The following is an 18,551-nucleotide window of genomic DNA, read 5'->3' as shown; positions in this document are numbered from 1 at the left end:
GAGAGAGGATAGCGTTGGGACACCGTGAAGACCAAATAAAGAGCGAAAACCAAACTGACGAGTGTTACATCTGATCACTAAACTTTTGTAATGGTATAATAGCACACAAGATTCAGAGTCTGTTTGATTTAGCTCAATGGCGGAGGATGAATTTTTTTAGGTATAGCTTTACCCGACTGTATAATATTTAGTACACAACTAATAAAATTATAGAACAAGAAGTCTGTGCAGTGTGGACAACGGCTAAGAGCGAGTGTGTGGAGTCGTGGAGGAAGGGTGTGGGCATGAGACGATTGGGCCAGATAGAGTTGGGCTGGATCTGTTAATTTTTTTCAAGTATGGTATGGCTCAGGCTATAATAGGCCATAATGTGCCCTGAACCTCTGATTTAGCTGTAGATTCTTGAAAATCTGATTGTTGTGATAAAACTGCTACGAGCTAACGATTATGGGAAAACTAAAATACATCTGATTGAAACAACCATCAATTATAGATCATGTGAGAACATGATAGATTAGTAACACGAATGATATAAACCTAAAAAATCTAGGATAGAAGGTGATTTTGAATTGAATTAGATGAATCTGTAGATTTTCAAAAATTATACCTATTTAGTTGGGATTCAGATTTTTGACAACGAATTAGTTCAGAAAGCTAAACCACGAACGCGTTTGGTTTAGCTTTCTGAACCAGATTCGTTCAACCTTTTCTGAACTAGATTCGATGCAAAAAAATCTAGAACCTAGCTAAATGAGTACAACATCATAATAGATTTCTGAAAATTTACAAATTTCTATAGTTCAATTCAAAATCACCTTCTTTCCTAGATTTTTTAGATTTTTGTTATCCATATAAGAAGTTATCATGTTCTTATAGAGTTTATAGTCGACAACTGTTTCAACCAAACAAATTTTAGTTTTTATACCATTATCAACTCACAAAAATATCACAACTCACAACTATAATCAGATTTTCAGGAATGTATGGCTAACTTTTCAGAAATGTGCGGCTAAACCAATTTTCTAGAGAGACTAGAGAGTAAGGTTTGGCAACTCTATTTTTACAAGAGATTTCTATTTTCTCAAGGAAAAATAAACTAATTTCTCTTGAAAAATAGGTATCTATTTGAAAAATGGGTTTACCTAAAAAGTAAATTCTGCGAGGCTGTATGGCGTGGCCCACTTTGCAGCAACTGATGGCAGTTGGCAGTCAAACCCACCGTCCCTTGCACGCTCGGCTTGGCTGAAGCGGAGAGTTTCCTCTGTTCCCCCATTCCGTCGTGTCACCACCGCCGCCGCCGGAGTGTGTCATCGCCGATTCGCCTGGTATGGCAGCACCGCCCGGGGGAGCGGGGATAGTGTGGCAGACGCCGGCCAACCCGCCCGAGTCGCACGACTACATCATCCGCAACGGCAAGTAACCGCAACCTCCTCTCCTCCTCATTGCTGAACCAGTGAACCGCGACGCACGCTTGTTCCCAGCAATAAAACCCTAAACCCCTCATGTGCTGACGATTGGTGGGTTCCCCCTGAAGGTCGGCGCTACGTGAGGCCTTACTACTTCGAGTTCATCTCCCATGTAATTTCGGACCGCTTGTTCCTGTACCTTATTTTTCTCTTGTAAAGTACTATATTTTCTTTGTCTTCCTGTTCGACTCCAGATAGATTATCATGCTTACTATGTGAGGATACAGGGTGTATCTGTTTCCCTTTTTGAACTGCTAGGATTGAGTTCATCAGGTGTTGTAGTCGTCGATACGCTCTCGATGGATTTCTTGTATCTCCATCGAAGCATTTTGTAAAATTTCTTGTTCATTTCCCATTTGGTTTGCAGGTGAAGAACAGATGGGCTGGAAAGACCATCGTTGACCTCTTCACTGATGAGTTCAAAGGGCGTTCCCGCGATTACTATGTATGATGCCATTATTTCCTTTGAATTTCATGTACCATACTGTTTCTTTTCATTACACGCCATTGTGGTTATATCATTGTCTGCCAGGAGGTCCTAGTTGTAGAGAGATGTCCATAACAGGCTTGCTACTGAATGAAGTCTCTGTTGTTTATTGAACCCCATCGTCTTGAACCGTGCATCTTCCTTTTTATTTAAACCTTGTGCTTCAGATTTTGAGCTCATTCATAGTAACATATGCATTGCTGCATGTAAGTGAAAGGTGAAATTGCTAGGTTCATGCAGTGAAGTGTGGGAGGCTTCAGGTTGATGGGCAAATGGTTCACACAGACTATATTGTGAAATCATCACAAAAGATAAGCCACTTCTTGCATAGGTCAGTTGCTTTGATCAATTTTGAAATTATTACCCCCACTAAACAAGTGTTCGATAATTTCACTTCATAAGTTCAACATAGATTACTCCATACAAACAAATGTTCCAAAGATTAGGAGCAGCATAAATCTTCACAATTTTCTGCAGATACATTATCCTTTACATGCTTATATCATAAAAATGGCAAGTGAATCAACAGGTAAGTAACAGATGTTTTGGTTAATGTCTCAATTTGCTCTTTCTATTGGAATTATTTTTAGAATATCAATAAAATATTAGTTATACTGATGAACTGTTGTTGATTCCTTGACTTCTAAGTTAATGATGTCATTTAGTTTAACTTTGTGTGCCATTTTACCTTCATGTAGTTCTCTAGTTAACCAGATACTTCCTGTGGCATGCAGACAGGAACCTAGACCCTCTGTGTTCTGACTTAACAAAAATAATTCACATGTCTTTTTCTCATTTACAAATTTTTAGTTCAAGTCTTTTTCTAAAGGTGTTTTTTTCTTCCAGGCACGAGCCACCTGTCTTGGCGGGTGATATTTCAATACTTAAGAATGAAGTTGATGTCGTAACTATTTGCAAACCAGCTTCTGTTCCAGTAGGTTTATATTTATAATGTACCGGCACGAGCCACCTGTCCTGCCTACTTATTGTTATTCTTCTAATCAAGTGCATTTGTCAATATGTCATATGTTTGTTAAATATGTCACCTGAACTAAAATGCATTAAGTTTTGTAGCAACACAAATTATATGTGCTAGTAAATAGTCAATACAGTACTCCTAAAATTATATCTGATGGGCTTTTTCGGGCATTTGTACTGGTAGAATCTTAGCTTTTGTTTCTAGTAATTTGTTATACAACTTGATGATGCCTTTATCAAGTAATCATGAAGGATTTTAGAAGTAACTATGGGAAAACTAGAATACCTAGGTGGAAGCAATATCATTGTTCTTATAAGAATTAAGAAAATAGCCCCCCCAAGTGTTAACCAAAGAGGACCTGAACTTAGGTGGTGTGTACACACACGCCTTCTGCCAATTGAGCTAAGTTTAGTACCTACAGAAATACTTAATTGCTAATTAGTGTATGTTTGATTGAAGTCAGAATGTTATATACATAACTCAAGTGCTTTCCATTTTGTAGGTTCATCCATGTGGTCAATACCGCAAGAATACTGTAGTTGGGATTCTGCAGGCAGAGCATGGGTTAACACCCCTATTTCGTATCCTTTTGCTTTAATTATCTGATTATTTGTCTTTTTCTTATGATTTCTACCATTCATCATAGATGTTAGAATTCCTTGACTACCATTCTATTTTTGCAGCGGTGCATCGGTTAGATCGTTTGGTTTCAGGCCTCCTTATATTTGCAAAAAATGCCGACAGAGCTGAATGTTTCAGGCAACAGGTAAGATTAGAGACCATGATAGTATTCTCCTTCTTATCATATTGCTCCAGCAACCCAGATCGTGAGCCACACCACAGGAGGCATAGGAATCTCACGCAATCCTTACCACTGCGGCCTCCGCAAGGCGGATATGCATCGGGAGCCCACACACCGTGGCCCCTATAGATGGCAACAGGGAACATGCCCTCGGATATCTGCTTGACAGGCCCACGCCCGTGAACCAAAGCTCATGATCGTGCCCGTAACCTCCACCCGCCATGGGCAATAACCATGCCCGTGCCCTCCATCCATGAGTAAAACATGCCCACGAGCATGCTTGTGTACCCACGAATTGCACACAAGCATTCATGATTTGCAAATGCACAATATTTTTTTTTCGAAAGCGCAGGAGCAAATGCACAATATGAACAATCATATTCATATACATGAGTAGATGCAACCTTCAATTCACATATGAACAATATATAAAGAATACAATGCTTTGCAAATGCACAATAGTTTAACTTTGAGAGTGTGGCGAAGCCAACTTTGACTACACATCAAAGCTTTCAACATTTTAGGAGTAAGACGACTATGATGCTCACTTAAAACCCTCCCACTTGTACTAAATGCTGATTCGGACACAACTGTAGTGATTGGAATAGCCAATATATCATGAGCAATCAACGTCAAGGTAGGATATTGAGTTCTCTCCAATTTCCACAACCCAAGACATCAAAGTAGTCATTCTCATCATGAGGAAGAGCTTCTTCCTCCAAGTATAGCAGTCCAGCTCATTCTTTCTTCGAACGAAGTTAGTAGTCTTCTTATTTGCAGCAAGGGTTTTAAAATTGATAGCACAACAGCCACACTAACTGATTGTGCACCATTAGATGTATTCACAAACTCTTGTTCTTTGACTTGGTAGTGTTTCATCAAACCAGTTATCAAATCATGAGCCTCACTAACATAGTTTCCAGCAGCTTCTTCACCAAAAATGGCGATATAGCAAGCATATGGAATGATCATCTTAAGACGTGGGTCAAGAATAACAGCAACAACCATGAGACCATGGATATCAGTCCAATACTTGTCATACTTTTCAATCATTGCAATATACATTTTTCTAATAGTTTCATCTTCATCATTACCCCAAGAGTTTATTTCAAATTTAATTTCACATACTTTAGGGAAGAAAAGGTTAGTTGTCACATAGTCTGTTCCCGAAAAACAACTCAGGGTGGTCATAAAATAACTACAGTTTATATAGAACAATAGTAGCCAATTTCCAATCATCTTCGAATGGACAAACGGAGTTTTTATCAAGCCCGCCAAAATGCTCAAAAACTTTCCTATAGGGAATAACAACACTAAGCATAATATAGGTGAGTTCCATCTAGTTTTGCAATCAAGGTGCTACTCCTTGTTCAACTCAACATTTTCATCTTAAGTTGTTTTCTCCATCTTTTTACATCTCCTTGGTGTAGCAATCCAATAAGAAACACTCACATGTTTGTAATTGTAGGACCAATGGCTTGCAAGCCATCTCTGGTGATGAGGTTGAGAGTGTGTGCAAAACACCTCATATGCAACCATTTCCTTCTCAATAGCATGTTAGCTGCCCCACGTCTTGTCTCCATTAGGCCAATCATGGTATCATTGGAACTACAATTATCAAGGGTCACAGTTGAGACCCTTCGATCAAGATCCCAACTTTGGAGGCATTCATGCAGTGCATCACATATAGCCTCTCCAGTATGGGGACATGGCACATACATAAAACTACACAAAATATTGCAATAATTCAACTAGATAATTCACAATCAACATAAATATACAATATGGACAAGGAAAAAACAATTTCACATCAAGATAATACCTCAATATGCAACTTTGGAGTCACCGATAGCTAGGCTTGTCGCCCCACTCGCGTTGTTCGTCTGTTCGGGTGGGACTATGGGAGTGTGGCAGCGGCTGGGAAGGGACGAGGGAGTGGATAGAGCAGAAGCAAATGAAGGAAACCCTAGGTTTAGTATATATACATATTCACTTAGGGGCCACATTTTAGATCGGTGGAGCGGGCCTAACGGTTTGCAGGTACGGATATCAAATCTTCTCGTCGTTATCAGATATCCATTGTGTTTAATATCATACACGTATCCTTGCTTGTGAGCAAAGAGTGCCACCTAGATCCTTGCCCATTGGGTTCCTTACCCGACATGTGGGCATTTTGTGCCTGTTGCCATGTGTAGTGGCCCTCGTAGGCCAGGCTTTGGCGCGTGCCTTGGCTAGGGTGTGCAATGCCCTGCGAACGTCGCATTGGCTACCCCATGGGCCCTGGAGGAGCGTGACTGCTCTACACATGCAACTCCTCCAGCCTCATGTCATGACTAGGGTGAGGCGACCTCTAACCATGAGGGCCCTGAGGGCATTCAAGAGGACAAAAGAGATTCGAATTCGACTAAGTATATGGAAGCACCAGCACATTGAAGAATATAGCTGGTCCCATCCTCAATGACAGGGCGGCCCTTGACGACATCATGGTGTTGACGCTTTGGATAAGGCTCTTGTACATCACATTTGATGTGATGTGCGATGTTACAATTTGATAGGCGCACTATTGCCATGACATAGACAATAGATGTACTCAAGATCACTATTCGATACGTGCATCATCCCTGTAGCCACGCTTGAGCATGCTAGTGTATTATGAAGTATTATAAAGTACAAACTATTACATCGGTTACCAACTACGTCATACCCAACGACGTGGACTTCGGTGCCCGTTGATACGTCGGGCCATACCTACCTCTACGACAAGTAATATCCACATGCCACTGTATACGACTGCACGACCATGACAAGATGGAAAGTTGTTAGGGTTTTGCTGAGTGGAGCCCGCAACCCACTTAACATGTAAATCTATCTCTTCCCTTGGCTTATAAAAGAGAAGAGTAGAGCATCGAAGAAAGGGATTATGACCATTCTATCCGAACCAAGGATTTCGAATAGAAGCCAATACGACCAACTTATAAAGGCAAATATAAAGGTGAACTAGTGGCTGTTAGGCTAGAACTCTCACTAGAACCCTATGAGAATGGAGAGCTAGGAGGTCATGGTGCTTAGTTGATACTTAAGCAGTTAAGCTTGTAATTCTCTTCACCTTTGTATTTATCAATCTATCATACACAAGAAGTCATAGCGTATTATTGCTCTTCACGGCCCGAACGTCTCTAAATTGCCCCCACATTGGTACCAGGCTGTAAACAGGTTCAGCATACATCCAGCCCACACCCACGCTTTATCCACAATATTTTTTATCTTTTGGGTACGTTGGATACTCCAGTGTATCACAACAGACACCACTGGTCCTCAGCGAAGGTTCAGAGGAAGAGCCCACGATGCAGTGACAGTTCGCCAGTTCGCCACGGTTGTAGTTTTTGGTGATCTGCCGAGCTTGATACCAGCGGTTATTCACATGTGCCAGGAATTTCTTGTGGTCAGTCCTCCAGGGATTGAGCTACAGCTTCAACCTGAACATACCCTAGTTCATAAGAATGGACTGCTGCTGGGTTGTGACTGTAGTGTAGACAAGTGGGAATGGGTCTCTTGTAGCACCATGTGGTCTGAAGTGTTGTAAAAGAGCTCTACCATGGCACCCAACACACCCAGTTTCATGTCCGATCCCCAATCATACAATGAAGATACATAGCAATGACTTTGTTAACCACCCTAGAACTAGGAATAACAGATAATAATTGAATCAAATTGAATGTTCTGGCTTGATCTCCTAGATTAGGGGCTCCTTATTTTTAGAATACCCTGTTACAATACACTTAAGCTAACCAACTCACAAAGGAATCACGTTCTTATGTAAACAAACCAAACCTGAGCCTAACAATAAAGCCTAGCTAACTTGAAAGCAAAGCAAATAACACTGAAGGAGCATATTCCCTAAGGGGCTGTTGTGGTAGTCTTCTTGTGATGTTCTTAGGTGCAGCCCCACATTACACTGTCTGTCTGCATTCACCTCAGGATTTGCTTGTTGGCATATTTTATCCTTTTACACATTACACAATTTTCTCATTTAAGCATTGTTTTTGCAGATTGAAGCTGGTCTGCTGCAAAAAGAATATGTGGCCAAGGTTGTTGGGGTTTTTCCTGATGGTGAGGTATGCCGTTTATGCAGTGCCCATATTTCTCCGGCTCCAAGGATAAATGACTATTCTGTTGTGAAAATAAATAGTACCGAAAATCTGTAACATGTCTGATCTTTACTTTAATTTACTTTCTACATATGCAATACAACTTAGATGCTAAGTTGTTTTACATTGCATAAGGTTTCCTTTTCTTTTTGAAAAAAACTGAGATCCAACTAAGTTTAGGAGCTGTATACTTTGTACTAAATTACTGTATGATCCAGCTCCAGCCAAAAAAAAGCTCGAGGTGACATGTATGCGTGGGTAACTAGAACTACTAATCATTCGGACTTGGACACACTAATTTGCATGGTGTCCGCTCAGCCTGACTAGGAACCACATATGCACCTAATTGGCATTATTAGGCATGTTCTATACCGTCGCTGAATCTTCTTCATGAACTTTGTAAATAGAATCTGCTTTGAGAACCATAATAGATTGCTGGAAAGTTCTTGCTAGTGTTCTAAGCGTTTCAAATATATTTGTTTCTCATACATAAGCGCTAATGCAGCACGGATATCTATCTGACCGAGTTTCTTTTCAGCAAACCGTCGATGCCAATGTAAATTTCAACGCACGGGAAGGAAGGAGTACCGTGGAGGTCTGTAAGCAATTAATAATTTTGTTGTGCATGTTTTTCCATGGCAATATGTTGGAGCTTGTTATGACCGGCAATATGTACAGCCGGAGGTCTAAAAGGCCGACTGGCCGGCCCATTGTAAGGGACGGCGCAGATAAAGCATAGAGAGTTATTAGCAATTTCTGTTGCAAACAGATTAGATAAGTCCTAGAAGTAAGGAGCTGTTAGAGGGAGTTTGTTAGGATATGGAGTTTGTTACAGATTAGATAAGTCCTAGAAATAAGGAGTTGTTAGGGGGAGTTTGTTTCGATCAGGGACTATATAAGTCCTATCTCTGTAACCAGGATGGTCAGCGAGAAATTAATCTAAAGAAGAGATTATTTCCTTGCCTCTTAATACAATACTCGGGGGCTGTCTTACCCCCCGCAGGTCAAGTCCACCTACTGCCCTTGCGGCACTCGCCATCACCTCTGCCACAAATGCCAAACATTCCACAGCACATGCCCAGCAACCCATTCCCACCATCCATGGCTGGCGTTCCCTGTTTCCACCGACTGGAATTCGCCATGTTTGATGGCAAGGAGGACCCCATCCAGTGGTTAGACCGGTGTGACCAGTTCTTCGACGGCCAACGCACGATAGAAGAGAAGGTCTGGCTGGCCTCATATCACATGACAGGGGTCGCCCGAACCTGGTATGGACAGCTCCAGCGTGATGCACCACCATTATCATGGTCTCATTTCAAACAGCTCTGCCAGCAAAGGTTTGTACCACCACTTCGCAGCAATCCATTGGGTGAACTGGCACGACTACCCTTTCGCACGACAGTGGATGATTATCAGGAAAGATTTTGGGATCTGCTAGCCCAAACAGCACCTCTCTCCCAGGAGCAGCAGGTGCAACTATTCACTGCAGGACTACCGGATTGGATCAAGATCGATGTGGAGCTTATGGTGCCACGAGACCTTAATCAAGCGCTGAGCTTAGCGTGAGCATATGAAAGGAGATCCCAGGCCCTGGACATCCATCCAACAGCAACACCCAGCAAGGCTCTGTGACAGCCCCAGCGCCCATCAGTACCTGTCCCAGCACTACAGCCACAAATTCCAACAGCAGTTAGTACAGCGCCGCAACGACCATTCAAGAAGCTGACACCGGCTGAGATGGTCGAGCGTCGACGTCAGGGGCTCTGTTACAATTGTGACGAGCAGTATGTCAGAGGACACTGATGCCCTCGACTGTTCTATCTAGAGGTCACTGATTTTGAGGAGGGGGAAGCCATGGAGACCGATCTTGAGGAACCAGAACCTGTGATATCACTGCATGCTTTGACTGGTATTCAATCTGAGGGCACAATGCAGCTGGAGGTATCTATCAGAGGACATGCTCTCACAGCACTACTGGACACGGGTTATACTCACAACTTTATCAACTTAGGCACTTCAAGCACTCTTAAACTGGAGTACAATCCTAGCCAAGGTCTCCATGCTACGGTGGCAAACAGTGACAAGGTCTCCTGCTGCAGGTTCCCAAACAGCATTAGCATGACTATCGGCCTCGAGGACTTCCTAATGGACGCATATGCCATTTCACTGGACTCCTTCGATATTATCCTCGGAGTCCAGTTTCTGTGCACCCTGGGGCCAACCCTTTGGGATTTGGAAGACTTGTGTCTTGCCTTCTGGAGATGAGGCAAGCGGATTCTATGGAAAGGCATGGGCTCCTTACGAGATGACATTCACATGCACCCGACAGTTCGAACAGTCAATGCAGCAAGTGAAGATTCAAAACCTATGATGGACCGCTTGCTACAACAGTTCCAGGAAGTGTTTACCACACCTAGTGGCCTTCCCCCAGCTAGAAGGTGTGATCACAGGATCCATCTTCTGCCAGGAAGAGTTCCAGTAGCAGTTCGGCCATATAGGTGCCCACAACTTCAAAAGGATGAGCTTGAGGCACAGTGCACGACCATGTTAGAGCAAGGCATTATCAGATATAGCACCTCAGCTTTTTCAGCACTTGTCCTTCTAGTAAAGAAACCAGATAATTCATGGCGTTTCTGCATTGACTACAGGGCACTCAATGAGAAAACAGTCAAGGATAAATTCCCTATACCAGTGGTCGATGAACTACTCGATGAGCTTCAAGGGGCAAAATTTTTCACTAAGTTGGACCTCCGTTCTGGTTATCATTAGGTTCGGGTTCACCCAGATGATGTCCACAAAACTGCCTTCCGGACGCACCATGGGCACTTTGAGTTTTTGGTTATGCCATTTGGCCTCTCAAATGCCCCAGCAACATTTCAGGCTTTAATGAATGAAGTACTGGGAGGGTTTTTCCGTCGTTTTGTCCTCGTATTCTTTGATGACATTCTCATATACAGTGCAACATGGACAGAACACCTAATACATGTCAAGGCAGTCCTAGAAACGCTACACACCAACAAGCTCTTTGTCAAACAGTCCAAGTGTAACTTCGGGGCTACATCTGTTGCTTATTTGGGGCACATAATATCAGCCAAAGGGGTGGCCATGGACAGTAGCAAGATTGAGGCAGTAACATCATGGCCAATCCCAAAATCACCACGAGGTCTGTGAGGATTTTTGGGACTAGCAGGCTATTACCGGAAATTCATCAAGGATTTTGGAGTAATCGCTGCTGCATTAACAAAGCTCCTCAAGAAAGAAGGCTTCAAGTGGTCAACCGACGCAGACTCAGCATTCCAAACACTCAAACAGGCACTCTCCTCAGCGCCAGTACTGCAGCTCCCAGATTTCGAGTGCCCTTTCATAGTGGACTGCGACGCGTCAGGGTCAGGATTTGGTGCTGTCCTACACCAAGACCAGGGACCTATAGCCTTCTTCAGCCAGCCCTTTGCAGCACGCCATATAAAGCTAGCAGGCTAGCAGCCTATGAAAGAGAGCTCATTGGATTGGTACAAGCAGTACGCCATTGGCGTCCGTACTTATGGGGTAGACAGTTTGTGGTGCGTACTGACCATTTTAGCCTCAAATATATGCTGGACAAACGATTGTCAACAGTACCACAACATCAGTGGATTAGTAAACTGTTTGGATTTGACTTCAAGGTAGAATATAGGGCAGGAAGACTTAACACAGTGGCGGATGCATTATCGCGCCGTGATACAACCAATGAATCAGTTTATGCTCTGACAGCACTCACTTTCCAACTGTACAAAGATCTAGAAGAAGAATGTGCACACAGCGAGGAAGGGCAGCAGCTCAGTGCACAGATCAAAGAAGGAAGCTTGGGGGATCCAAGGCATACACATGAGGGACTAATAATGCATGGCAACCGGGTGTTTGTACCAGCCTCCTCCACACTCATTCCAGCAATACTAGAGGCCGCACATTCTGCAGGACACGGTGGAGTACAAAAGACACTACATAGGCTCAGATCAGACTTCTTCATGCACAAAGACAGGGCACTAGTAAAGGATTGGGTGCGCTCCTGTGTCATCTGCCAAAAGAATAAAACCGAGGCTCTTCAACCAGCAGGCCTGCTTCAGCCTTTAGAAGTACCACGACAAGTATGGGCAGATATTGCAATGGACTTCATTGAGGGCATTGCAATGGTCTGCCAAAGGTCCATGGAAAATCAGTAATATTGACAGTGGTTGATCGGTTCTCTAAATATGCACACTTCATTGCCATGAATCACCCATACACCGCAGCCACAGTAGCTCGAGCCTTCTTTGAGGGCATAGTAAGACTACACGGCTTCCCAAGTTCCATAGTCAGTGATCGGGATCCGGTGTTTACAGGAAACGTTTGGGAAGATCTCTTCAAACTTGCAGGGGTGAAATTGAAGATGAGTACAACATTTCATCCCCAAACAGATGGTCAGTCTGAAGTAGTCAACAAAACCATTGCCATGTATTTGAGATGCATCACGGGGGATCGACCTAGGGCTTAGGTGGACTGGCTAGCCTAGGCTGAATATTGCTACAATACATCATACCACTCAGCACTGAAAACAACTCCATTTCGTGTAGTTTATGGAAGAGATCCTCCACCACTTGTTCCATATCAACCTAGGACTGCTGAAACTCAAATTGTGGACCAGATGCTCCAAGAACGTGACCTGTTCCTTGGGGAGGTCAGAGACAGGCTACTACAAGCTCAAGAACACGCACGCAGGTTTTATGATGGGCGACACCGTGAGCTCGAGTTCAGCATTGATGATTGGGTTTGGCTCCGTCTCCTACATCGAAATGCCCAGTCACTAGTCGACCACCCTAAAGGGAAGCGGGGACCATGATATGCAGGACCATTCCGTGTGATTGAAAGGGTGGGCACTGTGGCGTACAAGCTGGAGCTGCCAAAAGGGACACACATTCACGACGTCTTCCATGTGGGACTCCTCAAGCCATTTCGGGCAATGGAAAACGGTCGACTGCTGCCATCTCCAGAGAAGATTATCAGGGCCCAATTGAAGAGAGGACAATGGCACGTGCTAGTGCAGTGGAGTGAAGCAAAGCCAGAAGATGCAACATGGGAGCCCCTGCAGCAGTTCACAACTTCATACCCTCAATTTCAGCTCGAGGACGAGCTGTTCGTCGAGGGAGGGAGAGATGTTATGACCGGCAATGTGTACAGCCGGAGGTCTAAAAGGCCGACTGGCCGGCCCATTGTAAGGGACGGCGCAGATAAAGCATAGAGAGTTATTAGCAATTTCTGTTGCAAACAGATTAGATAAGTCCTAGAAGTAAGGAGCTGTTAGAGGGAGTTTGTTAGGATATGGAGTTTGTTACAGATTAGATAAGTCGTAGAAATAAGGAGTTGTTAGGGGGAGTTTGTTTCGATCAGGGACTATATAAGTCCTATCTCTGTAACCAGGATGGTCAGCGAGAAATTAATCTAAAGAAGAGATTATTTCCTTGCCTCTCATTGTGCCCACGACGTCCTCTCGCCCCCGTTCTTCCAGCCTGCGCTCTACCCCCACCACTCATACAACCTAAGGAGTAGAGATCATACCAGAGCTATTGCTGGATCTCTCTTTCCCTCCCTCCTTTCAAACAAAGCATATCGCTGTCAATGCAATTCTAGGCTGGTACATATTGCTTTGTATATGTTAGCATTGTCTATAACTTCATCTTGCTTCATTAAAACCTTGTATGTTCTAAGTCAGGAATATAAAATAAAAAAGAAATTTCATATTATCCCTGCAGAGTATCATTTTCTTTTGTTTTTCTCAAATAGCAGGCCAAACAATATACCACTATTTACTTATGCAAACAACATGCAAGATTTGATAGAAACTACATATGCACTTGGCAAAAGAAATACTGTTCTGAAACACTAAGACCATGTCCAGCAGGTCACCATATGGTCACCCAAAACACTGTTTTGCACTGTAGATTGCACTGTTCGCAGCGTGGAGTTTGAATATGGGTATGAGGATGGGTAAGCTACTAGAGATAGCCTAAATCTGAGTAAAATTTCTGAAATGCAGATTAGTGGTGGTGCTGGTGAAGAACCAAATGGAAAACAAGCACTCACTAGGTTTCAAAGGATTTGCACGGATGGGACTCACAGTATTGTCTTGTGCAAACCTGTGACTGGTCGAACTCACCAGGTATTTTTCTCTTGATTGTGTTCATTGCAATGCATTTGAGTATACTGGTGGTCGGATGCATTTTTATAGTGGCACCACAAAGAACATGATAACTTGCCACTCAGTCTAGATTTAAGAAATTAAATAGATGCGGTGCATGACACGCTTTGCCCCCAATCCCCATATATTAAATTTCATGGTCAAATCAATATGCTTATTCACGTTGCCTCTACAATACAGATGAAATAAATATGCCTATATCGTTGATTTGTGTCCTTTTGGAGATTTTTGGACACAGTTAATCATAGTTCAGGGATAGGGATGGTTCCATTGTGGTACCAGAGTTGCATTTTGAGAAGGAATTCTCAAGTTTGAATTGTCAAAACCATGTGAAGCATTTTTTATTCATGATCCCAGCTCCAACGATCATGCACAAATGTTTTTTTCTCAATCGTAAAGGCTTTATCTTGAGAACTTGGTATTGCCTATAGCTAGTCATTGTAGATATATTTACCCTTCCAGTAAAACATGAATAATGCATAGTTATCACACACTATCTAAAATTCAAGTCTTCATCCATTTTCCACCAATTGTGATGCACTAGAAGGCTAGAACCATGAAAATGGCTCCTATCATGTTGACTCAGTCATCATTTATCCTAGCTTCATGCCCAATGTATTGTTTAATCCACTGATATGCACCAGTTTGCCTCTTTTTTTCTTTTCCTTTTCATTTTGCAAGGGATGATGACATGATGGATTGATGGTCTTGTTACTAATCTGGCTACTGAATTCTTTTATCCTATAAAATTATGTTTTGTTATGCTTTTGCATGTAACTATATGTATGCTGGTATATTTGCATCGTTTGCATAATGCCCTGATATGTTAAAAATGTAGATAAGGGTGCATCTAAAGCAAGCTGGTTATCCAATAGCTAATGATGAGCTGTACCTATCGGGGAACTTTTGTCCACGATCAACAAAAGGAACAAATGCCAGTAAAAAAATTGCACCATCAGATCCAGACAGTAGTGCTGCTGATCATGGCAGCAAAGATGCAGGAACGGATGTGGAGTTTGATATCGACCCCATGTGCACAAACTGTCCAAATCTTGCTCCAGTAGGGTGAGTGCTTACTGTTGCTTATAAAGTTTTTTTTTCTTCTGTCTTTAGGGCTGCCAATAAAGAGTTTGATTAGAGAACGATTTTTTCCAAGTGCTTTATGGTAGGATGGTAGATTGTGTATTCGTTGTCGTAATGCTTTTCTGTTTGGCAGTTATGATAGAGATGAGGAAGGACTATGGTTGCATTGTGTGCGGTACACTGGTCCTGATTGGAGCTACGAATGTCCTTATCCTGATTGGGCGTTCCTTGGTAGCGTGTCAACAAAGAAGATGAAGTCATGATGTAGTTCATGGTGATTGGTGAATAGTAAGCCCATAAAAAAACTGAACAATCAAATAGTATTGTTTTGGCGTTACCTATGACTGGGCTTCCGAGGTTTTCATTCAAATCAAACACATTAGATCCGGTTTTCCTCGGCTTCTCATTCAGCCAATTCACGGTTCAAAATCCACTCCTTAAAATTCAACATACATTATCGCATCCAGCCTTTTTGATTGGTTCCATATTTACGGCATTCCTGTGTTGTGACGTCCCAGCTTTGAAAAAAAAATGCATGTTGTAATTTAGATAGCATTCCAGTGTTGTGCCCGCGGGACAGACGTTGGAAGTTCTGAACTAACTTGCATGTGAACAAGCTGCAGGATGTATTTGCTAGCAGCAGAGGTGACGACAATTGCACAGTACGCTACAGCCAAACAGATGAGCCGACATGGTGTTTAAGTAGCAGGCAGTTCTCAATTGGTCCTTAGCTTGTTGCATGCATATTACTAGATTGGAATAGTACTAAGGGCATATTTGGTTCCTTTATTCCAGGACTAAAGTTTAGTTAGGGACTAAAGTTTAGTCCATACCCTGTTTGGTTTTGGTTTAGGGACTAAAAATTTTCAGAACGTATTAAATTAATAATAAGACTAAAATATCTCTTAGCGATCTTCACCGTTAGTGTAACTGAAATAAACGAGAGGCAAAATGTGAGATTAATATGGTTTAGTCCCTTTTAGTCACCCCTTGAGAGACTAGTGACTAAAACAGTTTAGTTTCTATTTTAGGACCCGTATGGTTTGAGGGACTAAATATTAGTCTCTCTATTTTAGTCTTATTTAGTCCCTAAATTGCCAAATGGTTAGACTAAAACATAAACTAAACTGTTTTAGTCTCTAGTCCTTCAAGGGTGACTAAAAGGGACTAAATCATATAAATTCCACTTTTTGTTCCTTCTTTATTTCAGTTGCACTAGTGGCGGGAGAATGCTCAGGGTATTTTGGTCCTCTTATGATTCATTTAATGTGTTTTGAATACTTTTAGTTTCTAGAACCAAACGGGATAAAGACTAAACTTTAGTCTGCTAACTAAACTTTAGTCCCTGGACTAAAGTAACCAAACGGTCCCTTTTAGTCCCTGGACTAAAGGAACTAAATTTTAGTCTCACTGTCTGGTAATTTAGGGACTAAATGAGAATAAAATGGAGTCCCTCAAACCAAACATGATCTATGTTGGAACTGCGGCTCCTAAGTAGGTATGAGTGATGAGGAGAAGGACGAGGCTCTGGACCACGTCGTTTGGGCGCTGTTATCCTAAGGATTGGGCAGTGGGTGGAAGACAGCATGGTACCCGCCGGTGCAATGCTGTTGGAGTCCTAGGGCGGGGCGTCGCTGTCGCGTCGCGACAGGGCATCCACGATCGTGTTGAGACGGCTAGCGCGGTACTCCACTGTGAAGTCGCACCCAAATAATTTACTCACCCATTGGAGCTATGGTACTATGGAGAGGCGTTGGTCGAGGAGGATCTTCAAGTTGTAGTGGTCGATACAGACGAGGAAGCGGCGCCCCACAGATATGGGCGCCAATGGTGAACCGCCTGTACAAGCCCGATGAGCTCGCACTCATACGCCGTGATCTTCAAATGATGTGGCGCTAGCGGCCGATTGAAGAAGGCCAAGGGCCCCACACCTTGGTGTAGAACAGCGCCAAATCTTGTGCCCGAGGCATCGCATTCGACCACGAATGCTTCTTCGAATGCCGTAGCTGGAGGACGGGGGCCTGAGAGCACCTAGAGGGGGGTGAATAGGTGATCCTGAAAAAACTTGAAACTTAAAGCCACAAACTTGATTAAGTGTTAGCACAATAAAATCAAGTGGCTAAGGAGAGCTCTTGTGAACCACAATTGACACAGTGAGAACAAGCACAAGAGACACAAGGATTTATCCCGTGGTTCGGCCAAGTACAATACTTGCCTAGTCCACGTTGTGGCGTCCCAATGGACGAGAGTTGCACTCAACTCCTTTCAAGTGATCCAATGATCAACTTGAATACCACGGTGTTCTTTTTTCTTTACTGTTTCCCGTTTGCGAGGAATCTCCATAACTTGGAGCCTCTCGCCCTTACAATGAGATGATCACAAAGAAGCACAAATGTAAGAGTGGGAAGAGCAACACACACAAGCCTCAAAGCACGAGCACAAACACGCACACAAGTCACAACTTGAGCTCTAAGATCACACACGGAGTTCTCAACTCAAGAGGAGCTCAAATTGCTATCACAACGAATCAAATGCGCTAGAGAGATGTCTTGGTGCTAAGAGATGATCAAAGAATGCTTGGTGTTCTCCTTCATGCGCCTAGGGGTCCCTTTTATAGCCCCAAGGCAGCTAGGAGCCGTTGAGAGCAATCCAGGAAGGCAATTCTTGCCTTCTGTCGACTGGTGCACCGGACAGTCCGGTGCAAATTTCTTTCCTATTCTGGCGCAGCCGACCGTTGAAGATTTGGAGCTAGGCGCACCGGACACTGTTCGGTACACACCGGACAGTCCGGTGCCCCATCAGACCGTTGGCTCGGCCACGCGTCACGCGCGGATTGCGCGGCCGACCGTTGGCTCGGCCGACCGTTGGCTCACCGGACAGTCCGGTGCACCACCGGACAGTCCGGTGAATTTTAGCCGTACGCTGTTGACTTGGTTCCCGAGAGCGGCGACTTCGCCGCAGCCGACTCACCGGACAGTCCGGTGATTTATATCTGTACGCCGCCGTCGGGACCCGAGAGCAGGCAGTTCACCAGACGCCAGCTTGGCGCACCGGACACTGTCCGGTGCACGTCCGGTGCACCCAGACTGAGCAGAGTCTTGGCTGCTTGAGCCAAGTCTTTTCTATTTGTCTTTTCTCTGATTCTAGCACTTAGACAAATATGTTAGTACACAAAAACCAATGTATTAAGTCTAAAATCATACCTTTGTATTGATTTGCACTTTGTCCACCATTTGTCATAGTTTAACACATAACCATCTGTGTTGGACACTTAATCACCAAAATACTTAGAAATGGCCCAAGGGCACATTTCCCTTTCAATCTCCCCCTTTTTGGTGATTTATGCCAACACAACAAAAAAACAACATATAGAAG

At 43.3% G+C, this 18,551-nt stretch overlaps 1 protein-coding gene across 1 annotated transcript; it reads left to right on the top strand.

The window, feature by feature from the left end:
* The first annotated feature begins 1,250 nt into the window (after nucleotides 1–1,250).
* On the top strand, nucleotides 1,251–15,671 carry LOC100217137 (RNA pseudouridine synthase 7). Its single transcript, NM_001143505.1, has 12 exons — nucleotides 1,251–1,412; nucleotides 1,535–1,578; nucleotides 1,834–1,911; nucleotides 2,184–2,284; nucleotides 2,800–2,887; nucleotides 3,435–3,513; nucleotides 3,616–3,698; nucleotides 7,784–7,849; nucleotides 8,421–8,477; nucleotides 13,932–14,054; nucleotides 14,932–15,158; nucleotides 15,310–15,671. The coding sequence occupies exons 1-12, from the start codon at nucleotides 1,328–1,330 to the stop codon at nucleotides 15,437–15,439; spliced, it is 1,161 nt and encodes a 386-aa protein (NP_001136977.1). The 5' UTR covers nucleotides 1,251–1,327; the 3' UTR covers nucleotides 15,440–15,671.
* The last annotated feature ends 2,880 nt before the right edge of the window (nucleotides 15,672–18,551 follow it).

This window comes from Zea mays, chromosome 5, assembly GCF_902167145.1.
Source record: "Zea mays cultivar B73 chromosome 5, Zm-B73-REFERENCE-NAM-5.0, whole genome shotgun sequence".
Classification (NCBI taxonomy): Eukaryota; Viridiplantae; Streptophyta; class Magnoliopsida; order Poales; family Poaceae; genus Zea; species Zea mays.
This window is presented reverse-complemented; position numbering and strand designations above follow the sequence as displayed.